At 39.6% G+C, this 27,688-nt stretch overlaps 1 protein-coding gene across 1 annotated transcript in view; it reads right to left on the reverse strand.

Annotated features, from left to right (window-relative positions):
- Positions 1-4,886: 4,886 nt before the first annotated feature.
- The window catches only part of Emb (embigin), a 52,941-nt gene continuing 30,139 nt past the window's right edge, over positions 4,887-27,688 (reverse strand). Inside the window, exons 5-9 of the mRNA XM_006984403.4 lie at positions 18,046-18,173; positions 14,807-15,086; positions 12,931-12,964; positions 10,379-10,433; positions 4,887-9,767 (exon numbers count right to left, since the gene is read on the reverse strand). Of these exons, the coding sequence (XP_006984465.3) occupies positions 9,750-9,767; positions 10,379-10,433; positions 12,931-12,964; positions 14,807-15,086; positions 18,046-18,173 (515 nt within the window). The 3' untranslated portion in view covers positions 4,887-9,749. The remainder of the gene's footprint in view (positions 9,768-10,378; positions 10,434-12,930; positions 12,965-14,806; positions 15,087-18,045; positions 18,174-27,688) is intronic.

The following is a 27,688-nucleotide window of genomic DNA, read 5'->3' on the forward strand; positions in this document are numbered from 1 at the left end:
TGGCTAGATTCACAAATACATATGTATACCAAACACACACACACACACACACACACACACACACACACACACACACACACACACACACATATATAGTGACAAGTAATAAAAAGGAGGCCATAGATGTGAAGGGGTATATCGGATGGTTTACAGGAAGCAAAGAGGGGACATGATATAATCTTTAAAAAAATTTAAAGGGATAAAGAGTTATTTGTACTATTTCTTTATTGTCCTTTACAACAGTATTACCTGTTCCTTTTTGAGACATTTCTTTTTTTCCTTTTCAGTCTTACTGGTAGTTCGCCAATTATATTCATCTTTATTTTTAAAATGGATTTTTACGTCATTGATTTTCTGTATGGCCTGTGCTTTCAGCTTCATTGATTTCTTCCTTTGTCTTCATTATCCGCTTTCTTCTGCTGACTGAGACTGCCCAGCGATGAGAGTGGCCTTGCCTGTCACTGGCTGGGAGAGTAAAACCAACTGTGTTCGATTATATTACTCTTTTCTAGCTTCCTTACACTAAGGTGGATCTGAGACTTTTTCTCTTTTCTAATATGAGAATCTAAGGCCACAAATGTCAATCTTGATGTGGCCTTTGATGAATCCTACACTTTTTTATGTATTTTCCTTTTCTGCCAAATACATTTTTTAAAAATTTCCCTTTAAAGTTTCTCTTTAGCTAACAGCTTTGTGTGTGTGTGTGTGTGTGTGTGTGTGTGTGTGTGTACATTGATATGTGAGGGGTTCATATTATTTCCCACTTGTTTCTTTTGTTGGTACTGTTGTTTTGAGATAGTCTTGCTCAGAGGTTTAGGATAACTTCAGATTTACAGGAATCCTCCTGTCTCAGCATCCTGGGCGGCTAGGATTTCAGACTGAGCCACTCCAGCCAGCTAACTGCTGCTGTTCTACTCGTTCTGACCATTATTAAGATGGGTGTTGAGGTTTTTGACTGCAATTGTAGACTTGCCTTTCAGTCCTACCAGTGACCGATGGTCATCTCCTGGTGTGCTTTGCCTGTATTTTCTCGGTGTGTCAATTCTTTTTATTATTGCCTAATGACCCTTTCTGTCTCTGGCAGTTTTCTTCACCGGACATCCAGTAGACCTAATATCAATACAGCCTCTCCTGCTTCCTATCAGTTAGGGTTTTTACACAGCATGCATTTCCAAGCCTTGGCTTTCAGCTTTTCATAAGCAGATGGTTGGCTTCTTCAGTATCTACGTTCTGCAAATGTCTGTGTTGCTGATATGAAAGTCTACTGAGATTTACAGTATTATTGATATTATTAAGGCCTGAACCTGCAAGGTTTTCTTATCTGCTGGGTTTTCTTGCTGTTGTTGTTGGTTTTTTCCCCCTGCATTACGGGGGGCGGGGGCGGGGGGTGTAGGGTGGTAGCTGGAACATCTAGAATGATTTTATTTTGTTGCTTGGCAATTTCATACATAGACATTATGCATCTTGCTTACTGTCTCCCACACACCCTCCCTTATCTCCCCCCATCCCATTCCAGGCACTAATAGTTTCATTGTATCTGTAAGAATTGGGGGCGCACACCTTTAACCCCAGCACTCGGGAGGCAGAGGCAGGCAGATCTTTGTGAGTTCCAGGCCAGCCTGGGCTACAGAGTGAGCTCCAGGAAAGGCATAAAGCTACACAGAGAAACCCTGTCTCAAAAAATAATACCAAAAAAAGAATTTGCCATGGGTCTTAAACAGCTTCTTTAGTAGGTGCTCTACGGGTTATGTAAGTCATTACATGTTTGTAGCTAGAGATTTTCCCCAGTCCTGCCTGGCCCAGGGCCAGGACAAATCTCTTACCCACCAGTCCCGTACCTGCTCAAACCTAACCAAGTAAACACATAAAGACTTATATTACTTATAAACTGTATGGCCATGGCAGGCTTCTTGCTAACTGTTCTTATATCTTAAATCAACCCATTTCTACTAATCTATAAGTTGCCACGTGGCTCATGGCTTACCAATATCTTAACATCTTCTCATGGTGGCAGCTGGCAGCGTGTTTCTCTCTCTCTCTCTCTCTTTTTTTAGAAATTGAAAAAAATGTATTAAAGTATTCACAGAAGTACAAATGTAATATTTTAAATGTATTAAAGTATTCACATAAGTACAAATGAAAATATCAAATTCATTACCTGGTTTAAATCTACTACTGACATTTTACCAGCTGAAGTGAATATGGGAACTACGCCTTCTCAGATGTCCTTTCTAGCCCACTGGGAAGAACACCGAGTGTCTCCTTTACATTTGTATTACATTGACTAGCAGCGCAGGTCTGCAACCTGTGCTTTCCCGGTTTGTCTGTGGCCGCTGTTCCTGTCTACTGTTCCCCTTCTCTCCTGGTGTTCCAGAATTCCTCATCATTCCCTTTCTCCAAAGAGAACTTTCTTTCAACATCCTTTCCGGGTTGGCCAACTAGCGTTGAAAGAGCTTAGTTGTCCCTTGTTGAATATCTGTTGTTTTTCCTGTGGAGCTGGGGACCGAGTCCAGGGATTTCACATAGATACCAAGTGCTCTACCACTGAGCTTCAATCCCTGTGGTCCTCCACTTAGAATGTCCGACTTGCCCCCAGCACTGCTGAAGGATCCTTTCCGGACATGCAGACGTCTGGATTGACAGAATGAAACAGATTGCAACATTGTGACAGTTCCGTTCCCAGTGCCATGGCCTCTTAACACAAATCCACTGTTAACCAGTTTGCCCTTTCCCAATAGATACTAGAGAAAGTGCCTGCTGCTTTTCCCCAAAACCAGAGTTCACGTGCCTGGGACAGTTCACACTCACAACTCTGGCTTCAGGGGATTCAATGTTCTCTTCTGGCATCTGTGGGAACATGAATGCATGTGTACATGCAGCACAGACGTAAATTAAAAATAAACTCTTTTGAGAAATTATGTTTCCATGATTTTGATTACCATGGATCCTGCTGTCTATTTCACTGTACTTACTGTTTGAAGTCTCATTTTTGTGAACATGTAAGTAAATACCATTGGCCAAATCTGTTCAGTTTGCTTAAGTTTGGCTTAATTGTGTTTTGGGGAACAGGGTCTCACCGGTAGTCAAGACTGGCTTCAAACTGTCTTCTACTTTAACCTCCTGACAGCTGGATTACAGTCACATGCTACAACAACCAGTTTGAGAAGTTATTATTGTAGTAGTGTTTGATTAAAGTGAGAATTATTTATGTTTTATAATGCCTAACATTATCAGCTACAATTACCAGGAGATAAGTAAGATATAAGTAAATATATAATAATAAGTAAAATATAATAGTAAAATAATAATAAAATATAAGTAAAATAAAAAAGTAATAAATAAAATAAGTAAAAATGTCTTTTCTGGCCGGGCAGTGGTGGCGCACGCCTTTAATCCCAGCACTTGGGAGTAAGAGGCTGGAGGCTCTCAGTGAGTTCAAGGTCAGCTTGGTCTACAAAGCAAGTTCCAGGACAGCCAGGATTACACAGAGATACTATGTCTCAAAAAACAAAACAAAAATGTCTGTTCTGGATGTCTACAAGTTGACCACCAGCCATTGTAAATTAATCATAAAATTGCTCACTTCCTGTAAATTGGCCTCACGTTAGGGATGATAAACACTTACTTGTTAGCTATTAATCATGCATTTGTAGTTAGTTAGTAAACTAATCCAGTGTGTTGCTTAACAGTTAATCTTTTCTGTGATTATTAGATTCATTAATTTGCCCTATTTGAGATACTGACTCTTTTATAACATCAGATATTTCCATAGAATAAGGGTTTTCCAAATTTTAGTTTAAAATAAAAACCTGGAGCATTTTGAAACAATTTTTGCTGAATCAACCTAAAATGATAATAAAAAGCTGAAAGGAAATTACCCAGGAAGACAAGCAAATTTAATCTAATCCCCGATTTCATTTTAAATGTTTGTTTTTTAAAGTCATGGTCATAGTTGTCATTGAAACTTTCAAAACATATTTTAGTGTTTTGAAAATTGCTTTCTGGTTGACTTTCAATTTAATGTGTTAAAACACAGACTCAATTAAGCCTTTTGTGTGTGTGTGTGTTGGGCTTGAGAATGACGAGTTGTTTAATAAAACAAATCTTTGGTACACACAGGAAAATAATCAGTGTTTTCCACTGGCTAGTGCCTATAGAACTACCTTTAAATCATGAACAATGAAAACAATTGGGCTGGCGTGGTACCTTAGTGGCTAGGATGGTTCACTGCTCTTGCAGAGAACTAGCATTCGGTTTTCAGCACACTGTGGTGGTATTTTATTTGTGCTCTAACAAAGCTTGCCTGGGGATCAAAGGAAAAAGCCAGCTACTGTATTAAACATAGAGGTCAGCCAGTGGTGGCACACACCTTTAATCCTAGCATTTGGGAGGCAGAGATTCACCCAGATCTCTGTGAGTTCAAGGCCACACTGGGAACAGAGCCAGGCATAGTGGCATATGCCTTTAATCTCAGCACTAGTTAACCATAGAGGTCTGGAGGTCTGTACAGACAGGCAGGAAGTGATGTATCTGCGTGGAAAGCAGAAGTAAGATGGCAGGGCACAGAAAGGTATTTAAGGCATGAGTCTACAGGAAGTAGCTCTCTCTTGGGCTGAGGATTTCCTAGTGGTAAGAACTTGTGGCAGGATTGTTCTATTCCTCTGATCTTTCAGCTTTCACCCCAATATCTGGCTCTGGGTATTATATTAAGACCATTTAACAATTCGTGTTATAGCTCACAACTGCCTGCAATTACTACAGGTCCCAGAGTTCCCTGGTCCTCCTTCTGGCCTCTACAGGCACACCCACCCACCGACACAAAACACATAAAATGAATTAATCTTTTTTTAATTAAAAAATTTGAAAATACATGCCACGATACTTAGTTTTAATCCACAGAGTACATTTTATTGAGCTTAATTGTATATTAAATGTATATGCAACACAGAAATTTTTACAATGTTCCTGTATTGACATTTTTGGTGTTACACAATACAGAAAGTCGGTAATGAGAATCTAAACACACATGTAAAAGAAACACAACTATTAAAAAAATATAATCAACGGTCCTTGATTTAAGCAAAACTACACATTCATGGTCAAATATCTATTTTAAAAGGTATAAAATATAAGTAGCTATTCTTTTTGCAACATTAAGTAGCATTACAGCAAATTATATATGTAATAAATCTATTATTTTCATGATTATCCAATAAACTTTAGAAAAATAATTTGTAATAGTTTTCTGAAATGAGAACCACATAATCTTAAAAAAATGCTGTAAAACATAAAACACAATAGACAAAAACAGTATTTTTAACCAATACCCTAAACAGGTTTCCCTAACATGTTCCCACTGATGTGCAAAGGAATAAGAAATGCAGCCTATAAGCCATTCGTGGGACTAAAAGTGCTTCTGTCCATTCCAATCATGTGTGATTTTCAATCATTTCACAGGCGAATTTGGTAATAAGGGCAGACTCTTCCATTCTTGACTCACTGGATTCACATAAACATGAACTACTACAGCACATGAACCAGGAGGAGTCCAAATCCAAGAAGCTGGCCAGTTCATCCACACAGCAACAAAAGCAAGATGTTCTTCGCCAACTTCTCTTACAACCCGTGAGTCCAACTTCTGAATGCCAACAGACCAGTCATACTAAGCTACTCAAAGTAATAAAACTTTAAGCTGAGTAAATGATGCGATTATAGGCACTTCTCTGCAGTGGCACTCACCTGACATTTACTGAAAATGGTGATTTCCCTGCATTAGCTAAAATTGGCTATTTTCTTGAAAGTTAATTTCTGTCAATCATTCCAGCTTGCAGCTAACATCTGTGACAGACAGGACACCCACAGAGCAACCACTTCCTCCCCACGGGCTACATGTGAGAACAGAGGACCTGCTTTCCTCGTGTCTCAGTGAAGTTATACATAGCATCTTTTTCATGTTCAGTGCCTGGGTGATAAATTTTAGGGTCATGTTCACTACTGACAAATACAAGCAGAAAAAAGAAAAGTCTTAAATATGTGTTGACCCCCAGCACCAGCGTGCGTACACAGGAACCACAAAGCATGGGCCCCAACGACAGAAAGATTATGGCTCTTGTGCTATGAGTGACCACCTAAAAGAGTGAAATTAACAATAAGATAACAGGCTCGTTTTCTAGGATGTATACAACTAGCCATTCAGAGCTGTTGAACAAAGTAGGTCAAGTCAGCCTAGCCTAAATCTGGATTTCAGTTCTGATCACGCACATCAGGGGGTTTGTGTGGTTTTCTTAAGGTCTCTGAGCTTGAGTTTCTGCATTGATTAGAAACAAAAACAAAAACAAAGGACTCTTTTTATGACATGAGATGGACTGAGACAGATTAGACAGAACACTTCAAAGCATGTGTGAAAGTGAGTGCCTAGCATGTGTCAAATGTCAGTTGCTAGTATTAAACAATTAAGATGCATCTTTAATGGGATATTTGACTGGTAAACAGAACATGTCACTGTCTAGATTCAGAGCAAATAAAGATGGGACACACAGTTAAGCTGTCTTTCTCTCTATGACAGACTAGGATAAACTCAAGGGTGATAAACTGTTGTTAGAGTAGAAAGTACATAAGCATTTGGAACTTAAAATTCCAAAGTAATCCAGTCTGTCTTCCGCTTTCACCCGTTCTGTAAATATTTTTCTCACCGCATACTATAAGCAGGTTGATTCAATGAAAAGTACGCTTTCGATGTTCAACATGTAATAATAAATCTTCTTGTAACATGCTGCTGTGATATTAAATTCTGGAGTGACTCCTGAGATGTTCAAAGATGTATAATGTGGGGAAGTAGAATGGATATGTTAGTGGAGTGAGCCTAAGTGCCAGCTCTCTCAACGGTGCCATACGAAGGACCATAACCACCAAAATCCTGCATGTTTAGAGCCAATGTGTCACCTTACTACATAAAAGGTAAAACTTAGTTTTTTGTGCACACTAACCATGGGATTTTAAAGGCGATAGGAATTAAAACCCATCAGAACAGGGGTAAATGTACCCTGTACAACAGTTGAAGGATTTATAAAGCTGTTTTCCTATAAAATTTTCTTTTGCAATTCTAATTGTCATAATTAATATTAGTTTTTCTCTAAAAATAGGTATACACATTTTACACCACCTATAACGTTCTCCCTGTACTAAATACAGGGTACAGAACTAAAGGTCAGGATCCGGAAAGAAGACCAACCACAAAGAAACATGGAGTTGTCAGCACATGAGATGGTCCCTACCCATTGATATGAGAGTTTCCCCTGCACCTTAACATACTGAAGGCTAATCTTGGGTTAGTGGGACAGGGGCAGCATCAAAGACACATTCTGGGCTAATCCAAGACACTGGAGGAGATTACTGACTAGGTGACGTGCTGTACTAAGAAACGGTGAGGATGGGCTGCATGAGGTTTTGAGATCTTTGTGTTTAAGAGGAAAGGCTGAGAAGCACCATGAAAAGTGGGGAGATGGATTAGGAGGCCAAGGTAGAGAAACCTAAACCATGATCTCGCATGGGAGAGGTACCAAGAGGATTGATGACAGATGGAGAAAGTCGAAGGAACGGGGAGGGATTGGATTCCTAGCCAATAAAGTAAAGAAGAAAAGATCACAAACAGTTTAAGGTTTGAGAATGAAGGACTAGCTAGCTAGGGGGGTTAAAAAAAAAAAAAAAAGACTAAAGGAAACTTACATTTTAATGTAAACTGAATTTAAGATTATCTGGAAATGTTATGGCATCATTAAATCTAATTATTATGTTGAATACTCATCGACTGGAAAGATTAATAGAATTTCCCAGGTGTCTACTGTATAAAGTCAGTGTAGTTTTACTGCTTCAGCCTTTGTTTTTTTGTTTTTTGCAGCTAATTTACAATTGGTCCTTAGACAATCCATTCATCATCTCCATGAGGCTAGTTAATAGAAGCGTTCCATTTTAATCTACTAGGCATAGAATAATTTTCCAAAAGTACTCCAGAGAGACCCTGAAAGGCCAAAAATCAGCTTAAATATTTGAGAATCTTTTCTACTTAAAATTACTGAGATAACCTATCTTCGTTAGAAAAATAAATAGCACACATTGCCCATCAACATTTCAATGCATTATATAAGTATTTCAGATTATTTTACTTTGGGTAGCATTTTTTTTTCCTTGAAAACTATTTCAACATAAATAGCCAGTGGCAGCAAAGCAAATGGATGAATCCTGCAAGCAAAGTTACTCGTTGGGCTTTTGTATGTAGCCAATCACAGTCACACTGTTTTGAGTGGGACTTGCTCTCTGAATTCAAAATGTTTAGACTAATTATACTGGCTGCCATGAGCTCATCAAGATGATCCTGTCAAATTAAGCATGAATTAAAAGCAAAACAAATGTGTGGCTAAATGTGGCTAAGGAAAAAAATAGGACTTCTACTACCAAGAGGTGCACTCTAGTTCAATATAATCTACATGTGGAGTTAACATGTATTATTAGACAATACTGAGTTTTGTTGCATCAACAGAACAGAAAGCAGCTGCCATGGCGACTTTATATGTATTATTCTAGCCAGTAATAGTGGTAAACATGAGTCAAACAGAATTTTCCCTATCAGAATCTTGTCCTTCCTTAGCTAGTGCACAAGGCATACGCTTCTAGTTTCCATTGTTAAATCAGTGGATTCTTTCTACCCAACCTCTAATCCCTCAATCCCCAAGAACCATAGATTTCTTTTACTGCCATCCCAAGTCGGCCGCTCTTTGTTTCTCATTGTTCTTAATCCTGTTTTCTGGAAGCAGTGTGTCACAAAAACCCCTGCAGCAACCAGGGACACCTAATCTACTACCCAAGGCACTACTTTTATCTTTAGCCAGCTATGATACTAGAAACCAGATAGCAAATAAAGGTACCCAGAAGCCATGAGCCACAAAGGCATGGGTAGTGGGTGTCATACAGTGACCACATAGAACTGCACTCTGAAACATGAACACCAGCGGGGCTGATGAGGTCCAAACCCGACGGCAAAGAACAAGGAAAATGTCCTACTTAAAACCAAGAAGCATTTAGGCGTTAAGTATAAAAAGGCGGTAATGAGTGTGATGAGATGTGAAGCTCCGGTGTTGATACTGACTGTGGGGAAGCATATGATGTATACTCCCTCATTTTACACCATTACTTATGGAGCAAAAGTATATCTTAGCGTGGAGACTGCAGAGTAGCCACCATTATGGAAAGTATAGTTTCTATTTCCTAGAGAAAACACTTTCAATACCACAGAAGGATACACTTCACATGAAAACTGTTATCAATACTTCTATAGGTAGTTATGAATGATTGGGGGAACACTTTTAAGACAACTGGTAAAAAGCTTTCTCTTTCATAAATTCTTTGGTAATAAAGAGGTCTTTAGTGATATTTATTTGTGGATTATTAACTGATTTTGCTGATGTCTGTTCTGTGTCCCTTATCTCCTGGACCAGGATAAAATTTATTATCTAGGTTGCAGTTCACAGAACACATCTCAAACAATTTACCTCGCTTTAATGAAAAGCAATTACAAAATGAAAATACATCTTTAGGTAGGAGAGGGCCTATATGGGTTAAAAAGCTACCGTTGTGTTGTGCGTGTGCAGGAAATTTTTTGTCTTTTAGAAATCTAGAATTCACACAGTCTTGAAAGGAAGCAGAAATACAAACTCTCTGCACATCTTCTCTCAAGGCGAAACGTTCTGTTTTATTCACTGTTCCACAGACTCCTGAATTAAACAAAACAGAATGAAGCAGTTACTGCCATGCTGTCTATGATAACTTAACTATCATTTCAACACAGCAAAAGAGTGCTGGAAAGTGAGCTTGCCATCTACTGGCAAAGCAGCAAGTCCTAGCATGGATGAACTAAGACAATTATGAATCAATTGTGGAAATTAGCCATGACAGACGAAATCATCACATCGACCATATGGGGGTATATGAGAATAAAATCAAAGAATACAGAAAATTTGAGTTGAGAATTTAAAAATTACATGAAAGCTTTAAAAGAAACCAACCCAAGGTAATTATTTATATATTTACATATATATAAAGACCATGAAATAAAGCTGGGTATGGTGGTACCATCCTGAAATCCCATAATCCTAGCCCACTCCAGCACTCAGGAGGCTGAGACAGGAGAATTACCACCTATTCTCTGGTAAAAAAAGGATACCATTAATTTTTTTATAAGTCCATATTTTCTCCTGTTACTGTGTAAACAAGTGTATTCAAGCACACAGTGAACTGGGTCTTTTAGGAATCTGGAAGCCAGAGTAAGGTTTAATAGCCCAGTATATTGAATTCTATCTTTTCATATGATTGAGAAGTAACTTACATTTTTTCTGAGCCTGGGGGCATTGTTTTCTATACCATTGCTATCATCCGATTTCCTGTGTCAAAAATAAGAAGGAAAGTCACCAGACATTCACAATGCATAAAATTAAGTCATTGTAGTATTGACATCATAGCTGGATGTAAATGCTACAATGTCAGTGCCCACTGAATTCACTCTTCCTAACAGTGTTCTAATTGTAATGTTGACTTTTCTTATGTGATTGCTAAGGAAGAACCTCCTGCCACAGGTATGGTAACACAAGACTTGCTCGATCTAAGCAGAGGGAGAACTGATTCTTCCCTGGCAAGAGTAGAGTATGCATGTAACCATTAACTCTCACATTGTTCTGAAACAAGATAACAGTCAACCAGAAGCTTAGCCAAAGTGTATGAGAAGTCATAATCCAATGCTTATTACACTAAATTATAAGCTACATATGGCCCTTTGTATCAGGGCAAGACTATTAAGTATGGCCTTTAGATGCTTAAGCATGACTATATAAGAAAACCATTGAGCACAGTGAAGAGCAGTGGAGATGTTGTGGGCAGGCCTGTACTCCTGAGGCTGTTATTATCAACAAGTAAAAATCAGCCACCCAACCATGCATGTCAAAACTGGACTGCCCTAGTCTTGGATGGTGGGGACAATAATCAAATAAATGAGTTGACTTCTCATTGAGTTCCTTGAGAGAAGTCACTGCTTTTGATGTTATATATTTATTTTAATTTTTTAAAATCATTTTTACCAAGAAATTACAAAAGACCAGGGATACCAACACACATAAATATATGTAAAGTATATCAGACATGTAACATATGAAACTGTTATCTGTGAAAAAAAAATTAGTTCCTAACTAAATTAACGAGAATATCTATAATGAACTATAGCAAGGGTTGATCTAAAATGAGCTTAAAACACCCTTGTTAATTTATACCTAAAAGTAAGACATTCATTGTGATGGCTGCATTGGAATAAAGGATGGAGAACATGTGTGTTATTCTAATATTAAATAGAATGAATAATTTGTTATATTATAGATTGAATCATGTTGGCATTGTTTTTAAGATATCTGAGGGGGGCATTGAGTGGGGGTAAGATGTGGTAATAAACATTAAACTACATGGACTTGATAGTCTGTTCTGCATTGCAAATTAGGATGTGGCCCCAGCCCCTAGTGACTGCCCAGGAGACAGTGGTCGGAGACAGTGGACATGATGGGGGTGAGTGGAAAGAAGATACATAAGAGGGGCAGTTTAACTCTTTACATACATGAACTCCTGCCACACTTTTTATGACTTTAAAAAAAAATAAGAGGTCCAGGAAATGGGAATCAGGGAGGTTTAAAGTTTCACTTATAATTTGGTGTCCTTAACTTGGAAGCACATTATCTTGGTTCATTTTACCTACTATATATGAACTGGGTCTTTGACCACCACTACGAGCATGTGAAGAACTCTGCCTCCCTCTTGTTCTTACAGACTCACAGCTCACGGCCCCTTGGGCTGAGAGAAGACAACTTCCAGCACCATCTTATATTGGTAATGGTTGGGGGTAGGGGCTCCCCTTTCATGAGCACCTCTCAGCGGTCTTAGTCTAGTCTCTTTTGGTTCACAGACACTGGTTGTTTCTCAGATTTAGTCCCTGTCTTGGGAGCCTTTATTCTCTGGGTTAGAAGTATTCCACCATCCCCAAACCAAAGTAGATCCCTGGCCATTTTATTCCCAGCTGTCCTCATGTTCTACTCTCAAGAGAACAAAACATGAGTTCTTTCAAAAGTAATTCACATAGAATCTTAGGCAAGTGATCTTCACTGTGAAAGAACAGTACCACTGGAAGATGTATTTAAAAAATCCACACGCCCAGTCCCCACTTAAGTGGTTCTGATTGTTCTGATCTAGTGAGGCCTGCACATTGTACTCTTTTTTTTTTTTTTTTTCCATTTTTCTTTATCTGGATGTTTTACTTGTGTGTGCATGTGCGTGTGCATGTGTGTGTGTGTGATGTGTGTGCATATGCCTCTGGAAGGCAGACAGCACATCAGATCCCCTGGAATTGCTGTTATAGACTGTCGAGAGCTGTCATGTGGCTGCCAGGAATTGAACCCATGTCTTCTAGAAGAGCATCAAATGCTCTTAACCACTAAGCCATCTCTCTAGCCTCGAGAACACTGTATTCTTAAGAAGCTTCAATAGTGATCAAAAATACAACCAAGGTAAAGAATCATTTAAATAAACTAATACATCTGTTTACTGTGCAACAAAGTCTATCCCAAGCATTCACACAAATAAATTATTACTAATTCAAAAAAATGTGTGTAGGAACACCATGATGAACCCATTTTTCAGCAATAAAACCAGAAGCACAGAACAGTTATTGATGGAGGGGTAGACACTGGGTACCAAACTTCATCATCACAGAGATGAATACAGAAAACAGGATGCACATCACCATGTTCTCGTGGTTTTTCTTGTTTCTAACTGCCAACATTTCACTTAATTTCATATTTATGTGCATTTTACCCAAGTGAAAAAAAATCAATAAAAAATACTTACAGCTGTTCAATTTGTTCAAATTCTTTCCCATCATCTGTATAAAGACAAACAAAAAGGATATAACAATTGAGCGTGTGATGCTATGTTTACATGTTCCATTCAACCTGCACCCTAACAACTTTTCCCACGGAAAGGAGAGATGTGTCACTTTTGATAGCTCTGCCTCCCTCTGCTTCCTCATAGCAGGATGCCAGACTCTACCTGAATTTCTCATCAGAACTGTTTGGCATCCTGGGATTTTTTTCAAAACTATGATGTCATAATGTAAATATATAAATATATATATACACATATATATTATATAATATATATATATATACATACAGAGAGAGAGTATGAAAATCAGAAAAGAATACAGAATACATATGTACTGGCTGGTTTTGTGTGTCAACTTGACACAAGCTAGAGTCATCAGAGAGGAAGGAGCCTCAGTTGAGAAAATGCCTCCATGAGATCCAGCTGTAAGGCTTTTTCTCATTCAGTGATCAGTGGGGGAGGGCCCAGTCCATGGTGGGTGGTGCCATCTCTAAGCTGCTGGTCCTGGTTTCTATAAGAAGGTGGGCTGAGCAAGTCAGGGGAAGCAAGCCAGGAAGCAGCACCCCTCCATAGGCCTCTGCATCAGCACCTGCCTCCAGGATGCTGCTCTGCTTGAGTTCCTGTTCTGACTTCTTCCAGTGATGGACTGTGATCTGGAAGTGTAAGCCAAATAAACCCTTTCCTCCCCAACTTGTTTTTTGGTCTCGATGTTTTTGTCACAGCAACAGAAACCCTAACTAAGACAACGTGACGATTTCTATCAAGGGTTTCTCATCCGACAGCCCAACAGACATGGGTTTAAAACAACGCTAATGCAACCTTGACTTTATGAGAATCTAGAATACTTGATAAAATACTTTTTCAATGGAGAAGGGGGAGACAGTTTAGTCATGAAGTGCTTGCTACAGCAAGAATGAGGCCCGAAGCTCAGTTCCCAGAACCCACATAAAAAGGCAGGCATGGTGGTGTACACTTGTAATGCCAGGCAGGGAGAGGGAAATAAGAGGATCCACGGAGCGCAGCGGCTGCCACTCTAGCCTAATTGGTGAGCACCAGGCCAACGACAGACTATGTGTCAAAAAGGAGTGGACAGCATTCCTGAGTCAAGTTTATGCTCCGACTTCCAAATCCACACGCACACACGAGCACCCACACATTCATGCAATCCCCCCCGACACAAATGATTAAAATGAATTATCTAAGTGAAAAAAAATCTCAAGGAATCCAACTTTTTCCTAAAATTCCAATGTCAACACACATTCCCGAGATTTTAATTTTAACATGAACATCTTTCAGGCAGATGAAATAAAGACCAAGAGTCCAGGCTCATAGACCATGGTTACAATCATAAATATTGGCCCAAATATGAAAAATTGAATTGTTCTTTACAAACCATTTTTACTTATTTTGTGTGTGTGTGTGTATACGTCGTGTGTGTATTTGTGTATGTGCACATTGATATGTGTGAATGCATGTGCACACACCATAACCTGGGTGTGAAGGTCACAGCATGACCTCAGGTGTTTGTCAGTCTTTGATGACTTCCTTGATAGGATCTTCTTGCTGCTTTCCACTGAGTAAGCCAGGCTAGCTGCCTCCTTTACCTCCCTCCTCAACACAGAAGCACTAAGATTATAGATAGCAATGTTATGCATCTGGCTTTTTATATGGGCTCTGAAGATGTGAATTCAGGTTCTGACACGTGTGTAACAAACGCTTTTTACACAGTGAGCCATCTCCTCAGCCCTTCCCTACAACTTGTAAGTGACTATGTGTTAAGCCATACATAATACACATCATAACTAAGCGATAAGGTAATAAAAAAAGTAAAAAAACTTACCTGGGTCATTCTTTTTTTTCTGTGTGTACACTTCACAAAGCAGAATGATAGCCACTAAGAGAATAACTTCCGCAATGATGGCGAGAAACGGCTTGAGGGGCACCATGAAGCTGAGCACCACCAGCTCAATATGTTCTTCACTCTCACCTAACTGGAAGACTGCCCGGCACCAGTAGGAGCCTCCATCTTCCTCCAAGAGATGTTTTACCTTGAGTCGTGTTTCATTAGCATAGGATCCATTTATAACATACTTATCATTCTTGTAAACATCAATAGGAACCTAATGCACAGAGACATTAAAATCCTTACATAATGCAAAAAGAGATACATGTCCCAGGAGAGCTAATTCTGGGCAAAGCTAGAAGACGGAGCCAAGGAAACCACTTACTGGAAAGGGGCATATTAAAATGTATGAGTCATTGCAGGAGGTTGGTATTCCAGCAGCAAGCAAGGGAAAAAGTCTACTTAGTTATGAGGACTTAGCCCTGAATATCTGAACCCACAAATATATGTCTAGGTCATCATTAGTAAATAGTAGGTGAGAATCCAAGGCAGAAGATTTCCAGTCACCTAGTTTTCCTTTCTCCTTAATTTATTTTAATGTACATAAGTACACTGGTGTTTTGCTATGGGTGTCGTATCCCCTGGAACTGGAATTATAGACAGTTCTGAGCTGCCATGTGGGTGCTGGGAATTGAACCCAGGTCCTCTGGAAGAACAGCCAGTGCTCTTAACCATGAAGCTATCTCTCCAGCCCCTGGTTTTCCTTTCTCATATATGACTTGCTCTCTACAAGTGGAGACAGGTAGGTACAAAAGGAAACAATACACATCTAAAGAGATCATTCTGGTCACTCCTGACGATAGATCACTAATCTGACAACTGAGTTCCCTACACTGCAACTGTAGTTGAAATCGTCAAGGCTTCTTAGCGGATGACCTCCAATGACCAGCTCTCTCATCCTAGACCCCTGTTTCTTCCTTTCTCTCCCAGGTAGACTGGCTTCTGGGAGCTGCTGGGTCTTCTTGAGGCTCGCAAAGTCATATTTCGAAGCTGTCATACTTAATCTAAATTAAATTTTATCCTCAGGACATTGGATACCTTCACTGCCCTATCACTCAACTGAGATGCTCAATAAATGCAAATCTGCATACAAATGTTCTCAGGTTATTCCAGGAAGAATTCTCTGTAAACGTATTTGCCAAAAGGGGAAAAAAAGAATGACCTTGACCTATCTCTATGTACACAGGCATAGAATGGCCTAGAATATTCATGACACAAACCAGCATATGAATCAGATACAATAAATCAAAGGACTGAATTTTAAGAAAGCACAGAGCTAATTGTGATACAGATGATGACTTAACATTTTGAAATGGTACTTGACCTAAAATGTTGACCTGTGACCCCTTCTCTGTCCCTGTCTCACAGCTGATTATGATCAGGATCAAAGCCAAATGAAGAGAATAATGATTCATACAGCAAACCCAGAAAACAACTTTAAATTAGGCTATATATTCCACACATCACAACTGTTATTTGTTTTTACAATTTATATTTCAACAACATGTGTAGACAACTGTCCTAATCATCTATAAGACAAAAGGCAGAGGACCCATTGTTCAAGCTGACCCCTGCATGATCTAGAGCTATTTTCTTGAAACATTAAAGCAATGTTATCACAGAAGTAGACACGCTCCTTCCCAGGCCCTTCTTCCGTCCTCCTCAACAGCTCACTGCAACACCAACTTTGTTTCTTTAAAACGTCATTGAAAGATTTGTTCTGTTTCATGTGTCCCATCTAGAATGACAGCTTTTCTTCAATAGGACTTTAATATGAAAACTCATTAGCATTGAGGCAAGAAAAGGGTACCCCACAGCACCATGCCCCAAGTTTTAAGCTCTTTGGAGCTACCCGGGAAAGGACAGGAAGCCAGTGATAATTTATTCATTGAATACTCTTGTTTTCTTCATATCATATCTTCATATCAGCCAATTGTCTTAGATATATAAGCATTGACATCCACTTCTTTCCAATGTGTGAAATACCCTAAAGCGCTAATGACACCCCACAAAAACTAAGAGCTAAGTTTAAGTGACCGAATTTCCATTCATCTTTTTCAAATAGTGCCAGTACATTGCATCCCACGTCAGATACTTCAGGAGACAAACTAGAAAAGGAGCGTGGGATTTTGTTCTTTGTTTTCTTAGTTACTGGCAAGAAGCAGAAGTGAGTGAGGATTTTCTGATGAAATTATTTCTAACCTGGTCAATTAAAAATGCTTTGGTTTTGCCTCATTATGTAGTCTGGGATAATATCAAAACCTCTATACATGGCCTGGAAAACACAACGATCCCCCTGCTTCAGCTTCCCACAGGTCTGGGATTATAAGCACATGCCATTAAACCAGGCAAAAATTCTCTCTGTTTTTGTTTTTAATTTTGTTTTGTAGCAGAGCCTTGCCATGCAGCCTTGGTTAGCCTGGCTTTACCTGGAACCATCTCTTTGGTCCAGGTTTGCCTCAAACACATGTCAGTCCTCCTGTCTCAGTTTTCTTGTTACTGGGATTACAGGCACACACCACCGAGCCCATCCTGAAAATGAATTTTGGTTTTCTTTCAAAGATTTTAATTAAATTGCAATAATTTAATTTAATTTGCAAATTTAAATAAATTGCAAAACCTAAAAAGAAAAAAGTACGATCCAAAAAAATACTGAGAGCTTCTTCACACATATAATGTAATATGCTGAGAACATCCAATAACAACACCATTTATCACTGTGGTTTCTTGGTAATTATAAGTTATAACAGAAGTGTTAGTTTCCCTGAGAATTAATTTTGAGTCAGCTATAATCTTATTTAAGAATGAAAAGGGTTTTTTGTTTTGTTTTCTTCAAATCAGAGAGAAAATATCTTTTGTGTATACACATGTGTATACATGTCTGTGTGGGTGTTTGAGCACATTTATGTGTGATGTATGTGGAGGCTGGAGATACATCAAGTGGCCTTCCTCAATTATTCTCTGCTTTGTTTTTGAGACAGAATCTAAATCTGGAGTTCACCTGTCAAGACTAGCCTGTCTGGTTCAGAAAGCCTATGGGATGGTCCTGTCTCCATGTCTCGAATGGCATGCCCTGCTTCTTACACTGGCACAGGGGATCCACACTCTGGTCCCTCCTACTTAAAGGGCAAGCACTCTGACCAACTGAACTGTCTTCCCAGCAAATATGATCTTACCTGTACACTTCCATTACTCATGTACCAAGTCCAATTTAAAGGAAGACCATCTTGACATTCACACTTCAGGACAGTAGAATCCCCCACGTAAGTGATCAATGGCTTGTTTTTTCCATGAACACTGGGTACTAAGAAAAATTTAGAAAAAATGTTCATTACTGAGACTGCTTAAGCAAAAGAAATGTACCAAACTTCAGGACATTTCCCCACTTCGTTTTCTTACTAATGCATCATTCTCATTGTGCAGTTTTGATTGTTAAATAAAATGAAACCAACTTGTAGTCGTTAGGAGGTGGTAGCAGCAGCAGTGATAACAGAAGCGGGTGGAAAACCCCAATAGGACTGTCTGCAACGTACCGCTGAAAGAAAAGCCTCCAGTGATTAAAATTACAACCATTGCACGTTTGCAACAAACTATGAAATGCTTGGGATAGAGGAGCCCCCAGTTTTCAAGGCTGTTTCCTTTCCTCCCTACTTACTGCGATAGTGGGACACTGTCTTCACAGCTTCCCCCTTAGAGCGCATGAGTAAAAAGTCAAACTTTTCAGGCTAGAAAATCTTTTCATGGATGCAAGTTTGCAAACAGCCAGCCGACTTAGAGAAAGTGGTAACACAGAGGAACAAAGGAAAATCAAGGGGGAAAGAGGATGTGGCTCCATGGGAGAGCATCTGCCTAGTGTGCACAAGTTCTGCATTGATATAGCAGCACTGTCAGGAGGGAAATTAAAGAAAAAAAGAAAAAAAAAAGAAATAAAATTTAGAAACATGTTTATATCATTACATGAAAAGGACGCATACTAATATTAATTATGGTACATTTCTTAGTCAAGACAGTTTGAAGCTTATACAATTAAGTAACAATGCTAAAGAAGATAAAGTCAGAAAAAATACATTTTAAAGACATGAACAATTCGCTTAAGCAAATTCTGACATGGGAACACAAGTATTCAATTGAAAGCCACAGGTGATATCTGTCCCTCATCATTCCCACACTGACTATGGAGATGGATCAACAAGGTACCTTTGTCCATTTTCTTTTTTCCTAATTTTAAGTTTTTTTTTTTTAGTTTTGTGTTTTCCAATTCCTTATAAAGTTATTCAACAAGGATAGCTAAATATTATGGTGTCAAAATTTATGGGTAATTTTAACTTTCAGTGCAGAGATTAGAAAGATTTCCAAGACTCTAGGTTAAATGTGCTGTCCAAGGGTTCTTAAATTTTCTACTACTGATGTAACTGAGCATTTGCAGGATGCCTGAACTGTAAAGATGGGAAAGGGAAAAAAAAAAATCGGTAATAATTGAAAAAGGAATTATGGCGTTAATTAACCAGACAAGGATCAAAAACAGTTTCTTTTGTGGGTTCTGTCCTTTGGTGAGCCTCCTATATTTTACTGTTTAAAGAGAACCCAAATCATTGGTTCTGATACAAGTATATATATCTCACCATTGTCCTCTTCAGAGTTATTGGTCAAGTGGTGTGTAACGAGGCAAAGTCAATAGTAAAGACAGGCATGGGTGATGAAGACATAAGTGCTTCAATAATCCAAAAATGACAGACAGGGCAATCTCGAAGTCAGTGGGTATGGAGGTCTTACTAGTAAGTGTCTTCCGTAGTCTCTAGTATTAGAATACTTGGTCCCCAGTTGGTGGCTGTTTGGGGAGGCTTAGGGTGTGGCCTTGCTGGAGGCAGTATGTCACTGGAGGCGGGTTTTGAGAGCTTAAAGCCTTTCGCCACTTGAGTTTGCTTTTTTCTGCTTCCTGCCTGAGGTTTAAGATGAGGGCCTCCTCCATCTCCTGCTCCAGCCGCCATGCCTGCCGCCCGATGCCACACTTCCCTGCCATGACAGACTCTTAAACCTCGGAAACCGTCAGCACAAATGAACTCTTTCGGGTGTAAGTTGTCTTGGTCATGGCGTTTGGTCACACTGAAAGGAAGTAACTAAGACACTGGTTGTCACACTCTTTGTAACCTCAGAAACATGTTTTGATGAAACTAAATGGTCTACAAAGACGAAAACCACCAATCAGGCATTGCAATAGAGGCAAGCGCTTTATGACATTGCCATGGGACACGATCAGAGGTGAGTGTATGTGACCGGACTAAAGTGCTTGGATTCCAGTTATCCCACCCAGCTGAGATAACTGGTGAGCTGACCCTACTGGAAGAGCCTAGCATTCCTTATACTAACTAACTCACAAGCATACCTTACTTACGGACACCTGCTAAGCAGTCCCTCCTTAGGATTATCTTCAAATGTCAGGTATAAGTGTTGGAAAGAACTCAGCACAATGTTCTAATAATGACATGAAGATAAGACTGAGGGGCCAGGAATAAATACTTGACATCTAATGACAGCTTTGATATAAAGATATCTGATGGATAGTGCATTCCACTCTTGCTGTGTTGTTGTAAAGGGTTAAGTAAGAATTTATTTATGGAAAGTGCTTGATACATGATGACTGTCACAAAGTTCCAACTTTTATTGGGATGTTGCCATGGCACAGCACTCTTAAATCAAGTTTTCCTACAATTAATGGTCGTGCCCTTGATATATAATGTCATTAGCCACCTTAATAAGAACAATTACTATCCTGTGTGATATTTTTAGGTCACCTAGCCCTTTGGAGCAGAGGAGAGATAAGTTCTATAGGGGAAAGGCGGAGAACTATCATTCATCTATCTGTGTCTTAGAACCATGTCGATGTCTGAAATCACCCCAAGAACAGAGAGAACTTTAAACTGAGTTTCTTTGTGAGTCACCCAGACCATCTGGAAACAGAGATGACAAAGACAAGAAGAAGAGATGAATGACTAGGAGAAAAGAGCCAAGGAGCTGAGTGAAGAAACAGTAGCTCCAGACCAGTGAGAGCCCTGGTCCATTCAAATACCACAAAGGAGACAAATCCTCAGTGAAGCCGTGGGACAAGCTCTCACACTGCTCTGGCCATCCAGCCAAGGGGTAGATAAGATTCTGTAGGCATGTTGTAGTTCAGCATACAATTACAACAACTTAAACTAGGATGCCCAGCTAGGTTCTCCCAATAACAAGAAAGAAAACTGGTTAAAAGGATCAAAACAAGCTTCCTTCTAGACATATGTGGTATGTGGAGCAGAAAGAATAGATAAAAAAAAATCACCCTACACATTACTACAAAACCTAAGAGTAACACAGAAATGCCTCACTTACAACATACTGTTTATAATGAGAAGAGACAGGAAAAAAAGCAGATAGTAATTTGATAAAAACCAAGAACCAAAATCTTAAGAAAATAATTTCAATCTAAATGTATTTAAATGGAAAGGGGGTGAGGGGAGAGGAGTCTCTTCCAAAGGTGTTCTGCCCCAAGTCAGGCTACTATATGTCAACACTTCCAGTCTACAGCTACTACCTCCAAACTCATTTATAAATCCAGATGGCTCAGAAGTTGAGGAAAATAACCACTATGAAAAAAATTGGAAGCGATTCTCAGATCCAAGGGAAACAGAGCAGACCATCTGTTTTGATACTGATGTAACAAGGATATTTTAAGTTATTGAGGAAAAGAAAATGATTCAATGTCAAAATGTTAAAGGCTCAATTGGGTGGAATCCCAGAACATTTTATTCTGATTTGTTTCTTACGGCGGGATCAATTTCTTCACTAAAAACTGGTGGTGGGAGCTGCCCAAGGCTGGGCAAAGGTCTGTGGACAGAGGAGGTCTCTGTTAGACTCTATATAACTTCCTTTCCTGCATTCAACACTCTGGTCTCTAGCCTTAGAAAGAGGAAATGGCAGTACTGGCTGATACTGTAGCACACGGACTTGTCAGTTTTCTAGAACTGGGTATTGAGAGACATAAATAATTCCATCCCTGTTGACTCTGTTTTTGCCCCCAGTTCAGATGAACGCTCTTCCTTCTCCACAGTCATAAACACTAAGCTAAGTTCGGGTTGTTGAGGGATAGACTATTCTAATACTTTGATTGAAGTTTGTAAGCATTCGCCAGGAAGGAAGGAAGGAAGGAAGGAAGGGAGGGAGGGAGGGAGGGAGGGAGGGAGGGAGAGAGAGAGAGAGAGAGAGAGAGAGAGAGAGAGAGAGAGAGAGAGAAAGAAAGAAAGAAAGAAAGAAAGAAAGAAAGAAAGGAGCTACCCACACTGTCAAGTCTTCCTAAGATTTGACACAAGCAACGTTTATATTCCTGGCTAGCCAACAATCACATGATTTGGCTCGCTTATGCATGGTTCCCTATCCATGGTTTTTGTCATCAAGACTAGAAAACGTCCTGGATGTCGTGAAAGAGCACTTCCAACCTCCCAGCTTCACACCACCTTCTCACCAGGCTTCTTTACCAAATCCGCAGCACTTGGTGAGGCTCTAGAACTGATGGGAAATATGGGAACAGCCAGTGTTTGAGGGCTGGTGGTTCACTTCAGGGAGTAGAGGACTCAGCAATATTTTGGAAGGTGTCAATTAAAGAACTACAGATCAAGCATGGATCAGAACTTGCTTGTCGTTTTCTGAAGCCACAAGGTCCCTCCCTACCAAACCTAAAATGGAGTTGAGTCACACTTCTCAAGGCCCATACGGAAAAGCAGAAAGGGAAGTTTTAAAGCCCTGGTTCACTGACTTCTTGTACCAGGCTGAGCTCACTATTAGGTAAAGACTGCTCCGAAGAAGATTCTAAAGCCCAGCACTAGTCAGGGTCCCAGTTTCTGCTATCCCAGGCTCTCTATCTTCTAGACACTCTATTTCTCAAACTTGGTATGTGTCTTAGTTAGGGTTTCTATTGCTGTGATAAAAGACCATGACCAAAAGCAACTCGGGGAAAAAAGGGGTTTATTTCAGCTTACAACTCTCAGGTCACACATAAAATTAGCTAGCACAGCATGCTTCTTTCTCAAGAAATTTCCTTTAGCAGGAAATTATGTGTTGAAATACAACCAAAAGATTGTCACATCTGCACAAACCAAGAACCAAAAGTGGGAAAGCCAGGGCTGGAGAGATAGCTCAGCAGTTAAGAGCAGTGACTATTCTTCCAGAGGACCTGGGTTCAATTCCCAGCAACCACATGGCAGCTCACAACTATCTGTAACTTCAGTTCCAAGGGACCTGACACCCTCACACAGACATACATGCAAGCAAAACACCAATGCATGTAAAATAAAAATAAATTAAAAAAAAAAAAAGTGGGGAAGTCAATTTTTGGACTGAGGGTAGGGGAATAGGTGGAACTCCATTGCTCAGTAAAGGTCTATGATGGAGATGCTCGACACGTAACAGGCAGTAAGAAGGGGCTTTTTAAGAATCAGGTACCTGTAGGAGCTGGCTAAGGAACCACGGATGTGCTACCAAACCAGCCCGTCTGAATGCTGGGATAAGGCTGCAGCCCAAACACTAGGTGACAACGCAGAGGCAGAGAAGCTGAAACATGGAAACCAAAGTCCTTCCTCTGTGTCCTGACTGTCTCCTAGGCTAAAGGTCTGTAGATCAAGCAAGTCTGACTCAGCCAGAAGCCTTTTCTAAAGCTGCCCAGCTTCCATCGGCTCTGCTCAGGGTGATTATCAATAGCAGTATGGAATAGAATATGAATATATATATATAATACTAGACATAATTATAGATAGATAGATAGATAGATAGATAGATAGATAGATAGATAGATAGATAGATAGATAGATGGTGGGTGTGTGTTTGTGATAGGATCTCACTGGGTAGCCCTTGCTGGCCTAGAATTTGATATATAAACCAGGCTGGCCTTGAAGAGATCCACCCGCTCCTTCCTACAGAGTGATGACATTAAAGGTGTGTGCCAGCACTCCTGACCCAGAAGTATTTTTTTTTCTAAACTGTACTGGGGATCACAGTTTGTTCAGGGCCACTGCTCACATTTTGAAACATGTATTGATAAAGACAGGATGAAGGTATTCTTTTTAAGTGTTTCAAAACTTTGAATAAAGTAGGACACATTGGAGTCTCAGGACTGGAGGGTGCAAAGTCTATTTCAAACTAGAAAGGGGGGCTTGAATCTACCCAGTGAAAGTAACAGCTCTCCAAAGTGACGAAAATAAAGCTCTGTACGTGTGCATTCATAGGATGGAACCCTGGCCCAAATGTCATGCTCATCTCAAGGGCAATGAGAAATTATCACGTGAAGCAAAGACAGCTAAGACATAGTTAGAAGACTCTATTAGGTTACTTTTCCATGCTTCACATCTGGAAAATTCTCAGGAAAGACAGATGACTGACCCAGAACCAGGCTCAACACATGCTGTATTATCAAAATTTCACCATTACATTTTTTGCATTTTCTGAGATTTGTGCTTGGTTTGGTTTTTTTCAAGACAGGGTTTCTCTGTGTAACTCTGGCTGTCCTGAAACTCATTCTGTAGACCAAGCTGGCATCAAATTTAGAGATCCAGCTGCCTCTGCCTCCCAAATGCTGGGATTAAAGGTATACGCCACCACTGCCAGGCTCATTATGAGATTTTTTATATTAATAAATGTTACTGAAGTTTTTTCTCTCTCTCACATAAGATTTGACCCACCACTAAGATAATTCATGCCATCATGAATTTGTGGGTGGGTGGGTAGGTGGGTGGGACATGATCCCCAGTGTATTAGCAGCTGCACCTCCGCTCTCTTGCTCTGTCTAGCATTGACAGTCAAGCACACAGAGTCAGCAGGATATATTTTTCCATCATACTTGTCAGTAACATTGTTGAGGAATATTTGTACACTGTGTAACAGTGTAGTGCCGTGATTGGTGCAATAAACAGCTTCAATTGTAGGCGGGCGGTGGTGGCGCATGCCTTTAATCCCAGCACTTGGGAGGCAGAGGCAGAGGCAGAGGAATCTCTGAGTTTGAGGCCAGCCTGATCTGCAGAATGAGTTCCAGGACAGCCAGGGCTACACAGAGAAACCCTGTCTCAAAAAAAAGAATGATCTGGCTCATTAATTTTGGCTCATCAACTTACAGCACAAGATAAAACTGGCTTTTTATCCATATTTATTTGTAATACTAATAAGCAAAGATCATTCTTCCCAGGAAAAACCATAAGCAAACCATGTAGATAATATTTACAAAAATATGCACTAATATATAAGCCTAACAAATCTAATAAAATAATAACTATGATATAAGCTGTTGTACAGATGCCTTTAAATTCTACTCAAATAAAATTATTTCTCCAAACAATAAATAATTTTAAATGAATTACAGAGAGTTATTAATTTTTAGCAAGGAAACTCTGAAAGGACCCAAATTAGTAATTTTATAAATGTCTTTAGGATATAGTACATACTTAAAAGTTACATTAATGTTAAGTGGGCATTAAAAACAAATGAGTTGAGTTAAACTGCTCCATGCAAATTTTCAAAGGAGATATGCAACAGCTTTTTGCAGCCCTGCAAGATATGATTAAAACTTGTGATGGACGTAAGTGTGGTGGTGCATGCCTGTCATCACTTGGGAAGCTGAAGAAGGAAAATCAGAAGTCAAATATCATCCTTGGCTACAGAACAAGTTTGAAAATAGTCTGGGCTACATGAGACCCTGTCTCAAAAATAAATCAAAATAAAAAGCCTGTGGCTGGGAGGTCAGAGGCCCTGGAGGGAACCTATAAACTGTAGTGTTGAATATGTGTTTTCACACTGCCATCTAAATATCTACATTTATACCCACATATCAGTGCTGCTCTCAGCCTTGGTAGAGGTTCTTTTTACAGCACATAGTGGTTAATACTCATCTCTATATATTTCTATATTAACCCCTCCAAGGACCTTGGAGTACCCCCTGAAAAAGGAAGGTGGAAAAAAAATGTAAAAGCCAGAGAATAGGAAGGAATGCTGTAAAATGCTGCCTTCTAGACATGACAATCTGTACTCATAAAATCACAGAAGTTATGGGGACCTGCACCAGCCATACACAAGATGGGCCCAGTGTTCCATCACGAATGGGATACGTATCATTGTACATATATATTACTATACTCTTTTTGTCCCTAAACACCCTGTCCACCTCCTCCCTACTTTCTATCGACCTCAAATAGTTTCTTCTGGTTTTATATTGCACATATTGCAACTTGTCGCTTTTTGCCCTACCCCTTCAGTTAGACCTCAACTGTAGACAAAGTTCAACACCCTTTGTGATAAGAGCCACGAAGAAACTACGAATACGGGGCACACACCTCAGCACACTGAAAGCATTATGTATGGGGACTTAGAGTCTTCGCTGTTCTAAAGGGGAAAAAAACAAAAGTAATGAGAGAGAAGGGTCTTCACTCTCTCATTCAGTCTAGAAGAACTGAAAGTCTTAGCTAGAAAAACAACACAAGAGAAAAAAATAAAGGGGATACAAATTCGGGGGAGGGGAGACTTAAAAGACCCTGTAGACGCCACTAGAAAACTCTTAGATCTGATCAATATCTTGAACAAAAGAGCAGACACAAAAATCAATATATAAAATTAGCTTCTCATATGCCAATAACAAATACGCCAAGAAAGGAATCAACAAGACAATATCACTCACAATAGCTTAAAGAAAAAAAAAAAAAAAACCTAGAAATAACCTAAGGAGGTGATATACCTTTACACTGAAAGCTTGAAGACACTGAAGGAGGAAACTGAGGAACATCCTGGGTGATGGGAGAGGATCCAGCTGCTCATGGACCAGTAGATTGAAAGATGTGAAAGTGGCTTCGTGACCAAAATAGTCTACAGATCCCACAAAATCCTTATCATATTGCCAATGGAATTCCTCACAAAACTAACAAAGACAACCCTAACATTCACAGTGGAAGTGTCTACATTTTCTATTCTTTGTTCATTGGAAAGAAAAGAGGAAGGGGGTCGGAGGTAAGGGGGAGTGAAGAAGGAGAAGAAAAGAGGGAACAGAAGAGAAGGGGGATAAGGGGAAGGCAAAGTAGTCAAAGAGGAAAGAAATTAATGAAGAAGCAAGAGAAGCCGGAGAATACACGGTGACTATCCTGCACAAGTCAAATCAGGCAAAGGGACAGAAGCTACACCAAGAGTATACATAGCATAATCCAAGGATGACGGCAATTTCTGCAACTGCAAAGACCAAACGGTATCATTACAAGGGTGCATTATCATTTCCAAGTTGGAATAATTAAAAAAATAAGTCTTGAGTGTGAGTGTACAGGGAACTTCTGAGGGACATGGGAGTGGACCAATCAGAAATCAAACAGCAAAGAAGCAGGCCATTCTGCTATGAATGAGCCCTGAGCACAGCGTCCATGTGTGTCAGCGGCTACTCGGGCTTCAGAACTGTTAGGGAAAACTGAACACGAAGCCAAGACGAAAGCAGTTGCTATGGCAACAGACTCCACTTACCAGATACCATGTGGTTCACTAATCTACCACAGAATGTTGGGATTTTCATGAAGGCAGTTGTCTAACTCAAACAATTAGTCTTTGTTACAACACTGAGGCCTTCTAATGTTGTCTTTAATGATGAGAAAAATATTCTAATTATTTATTCCCAGGAGGAAGAGATGGATGTCATAATTGCGTTTGTATAAAAATTGTTTTTAAAAAAAAATGCTACTGGATGCTATTTCAGTCACCAATAAAACAACATTAACATGAAGGAGCTGAAACATCCCCATTCCCAGTAGAAGGATAACTGGAGAAGAGTTGAGA

This window comes from Peromyscus maniculatus, chromosome 15 (genome assembly GCF_049852395.1).
Source record: "Peromyscus maniculatus bairdii isolate BWxNUB_F1_BW_parent chromosome 15, HU_Pman_BW_mat_3.1, whole genome shotgun sequence".
NCBI classification, from domain to species: Eukaryota; Metazoa; Chordata; class Mammalia; order Rodentia; family Cricetidae; genus Peromyscus; species Peromyscus maniculatus.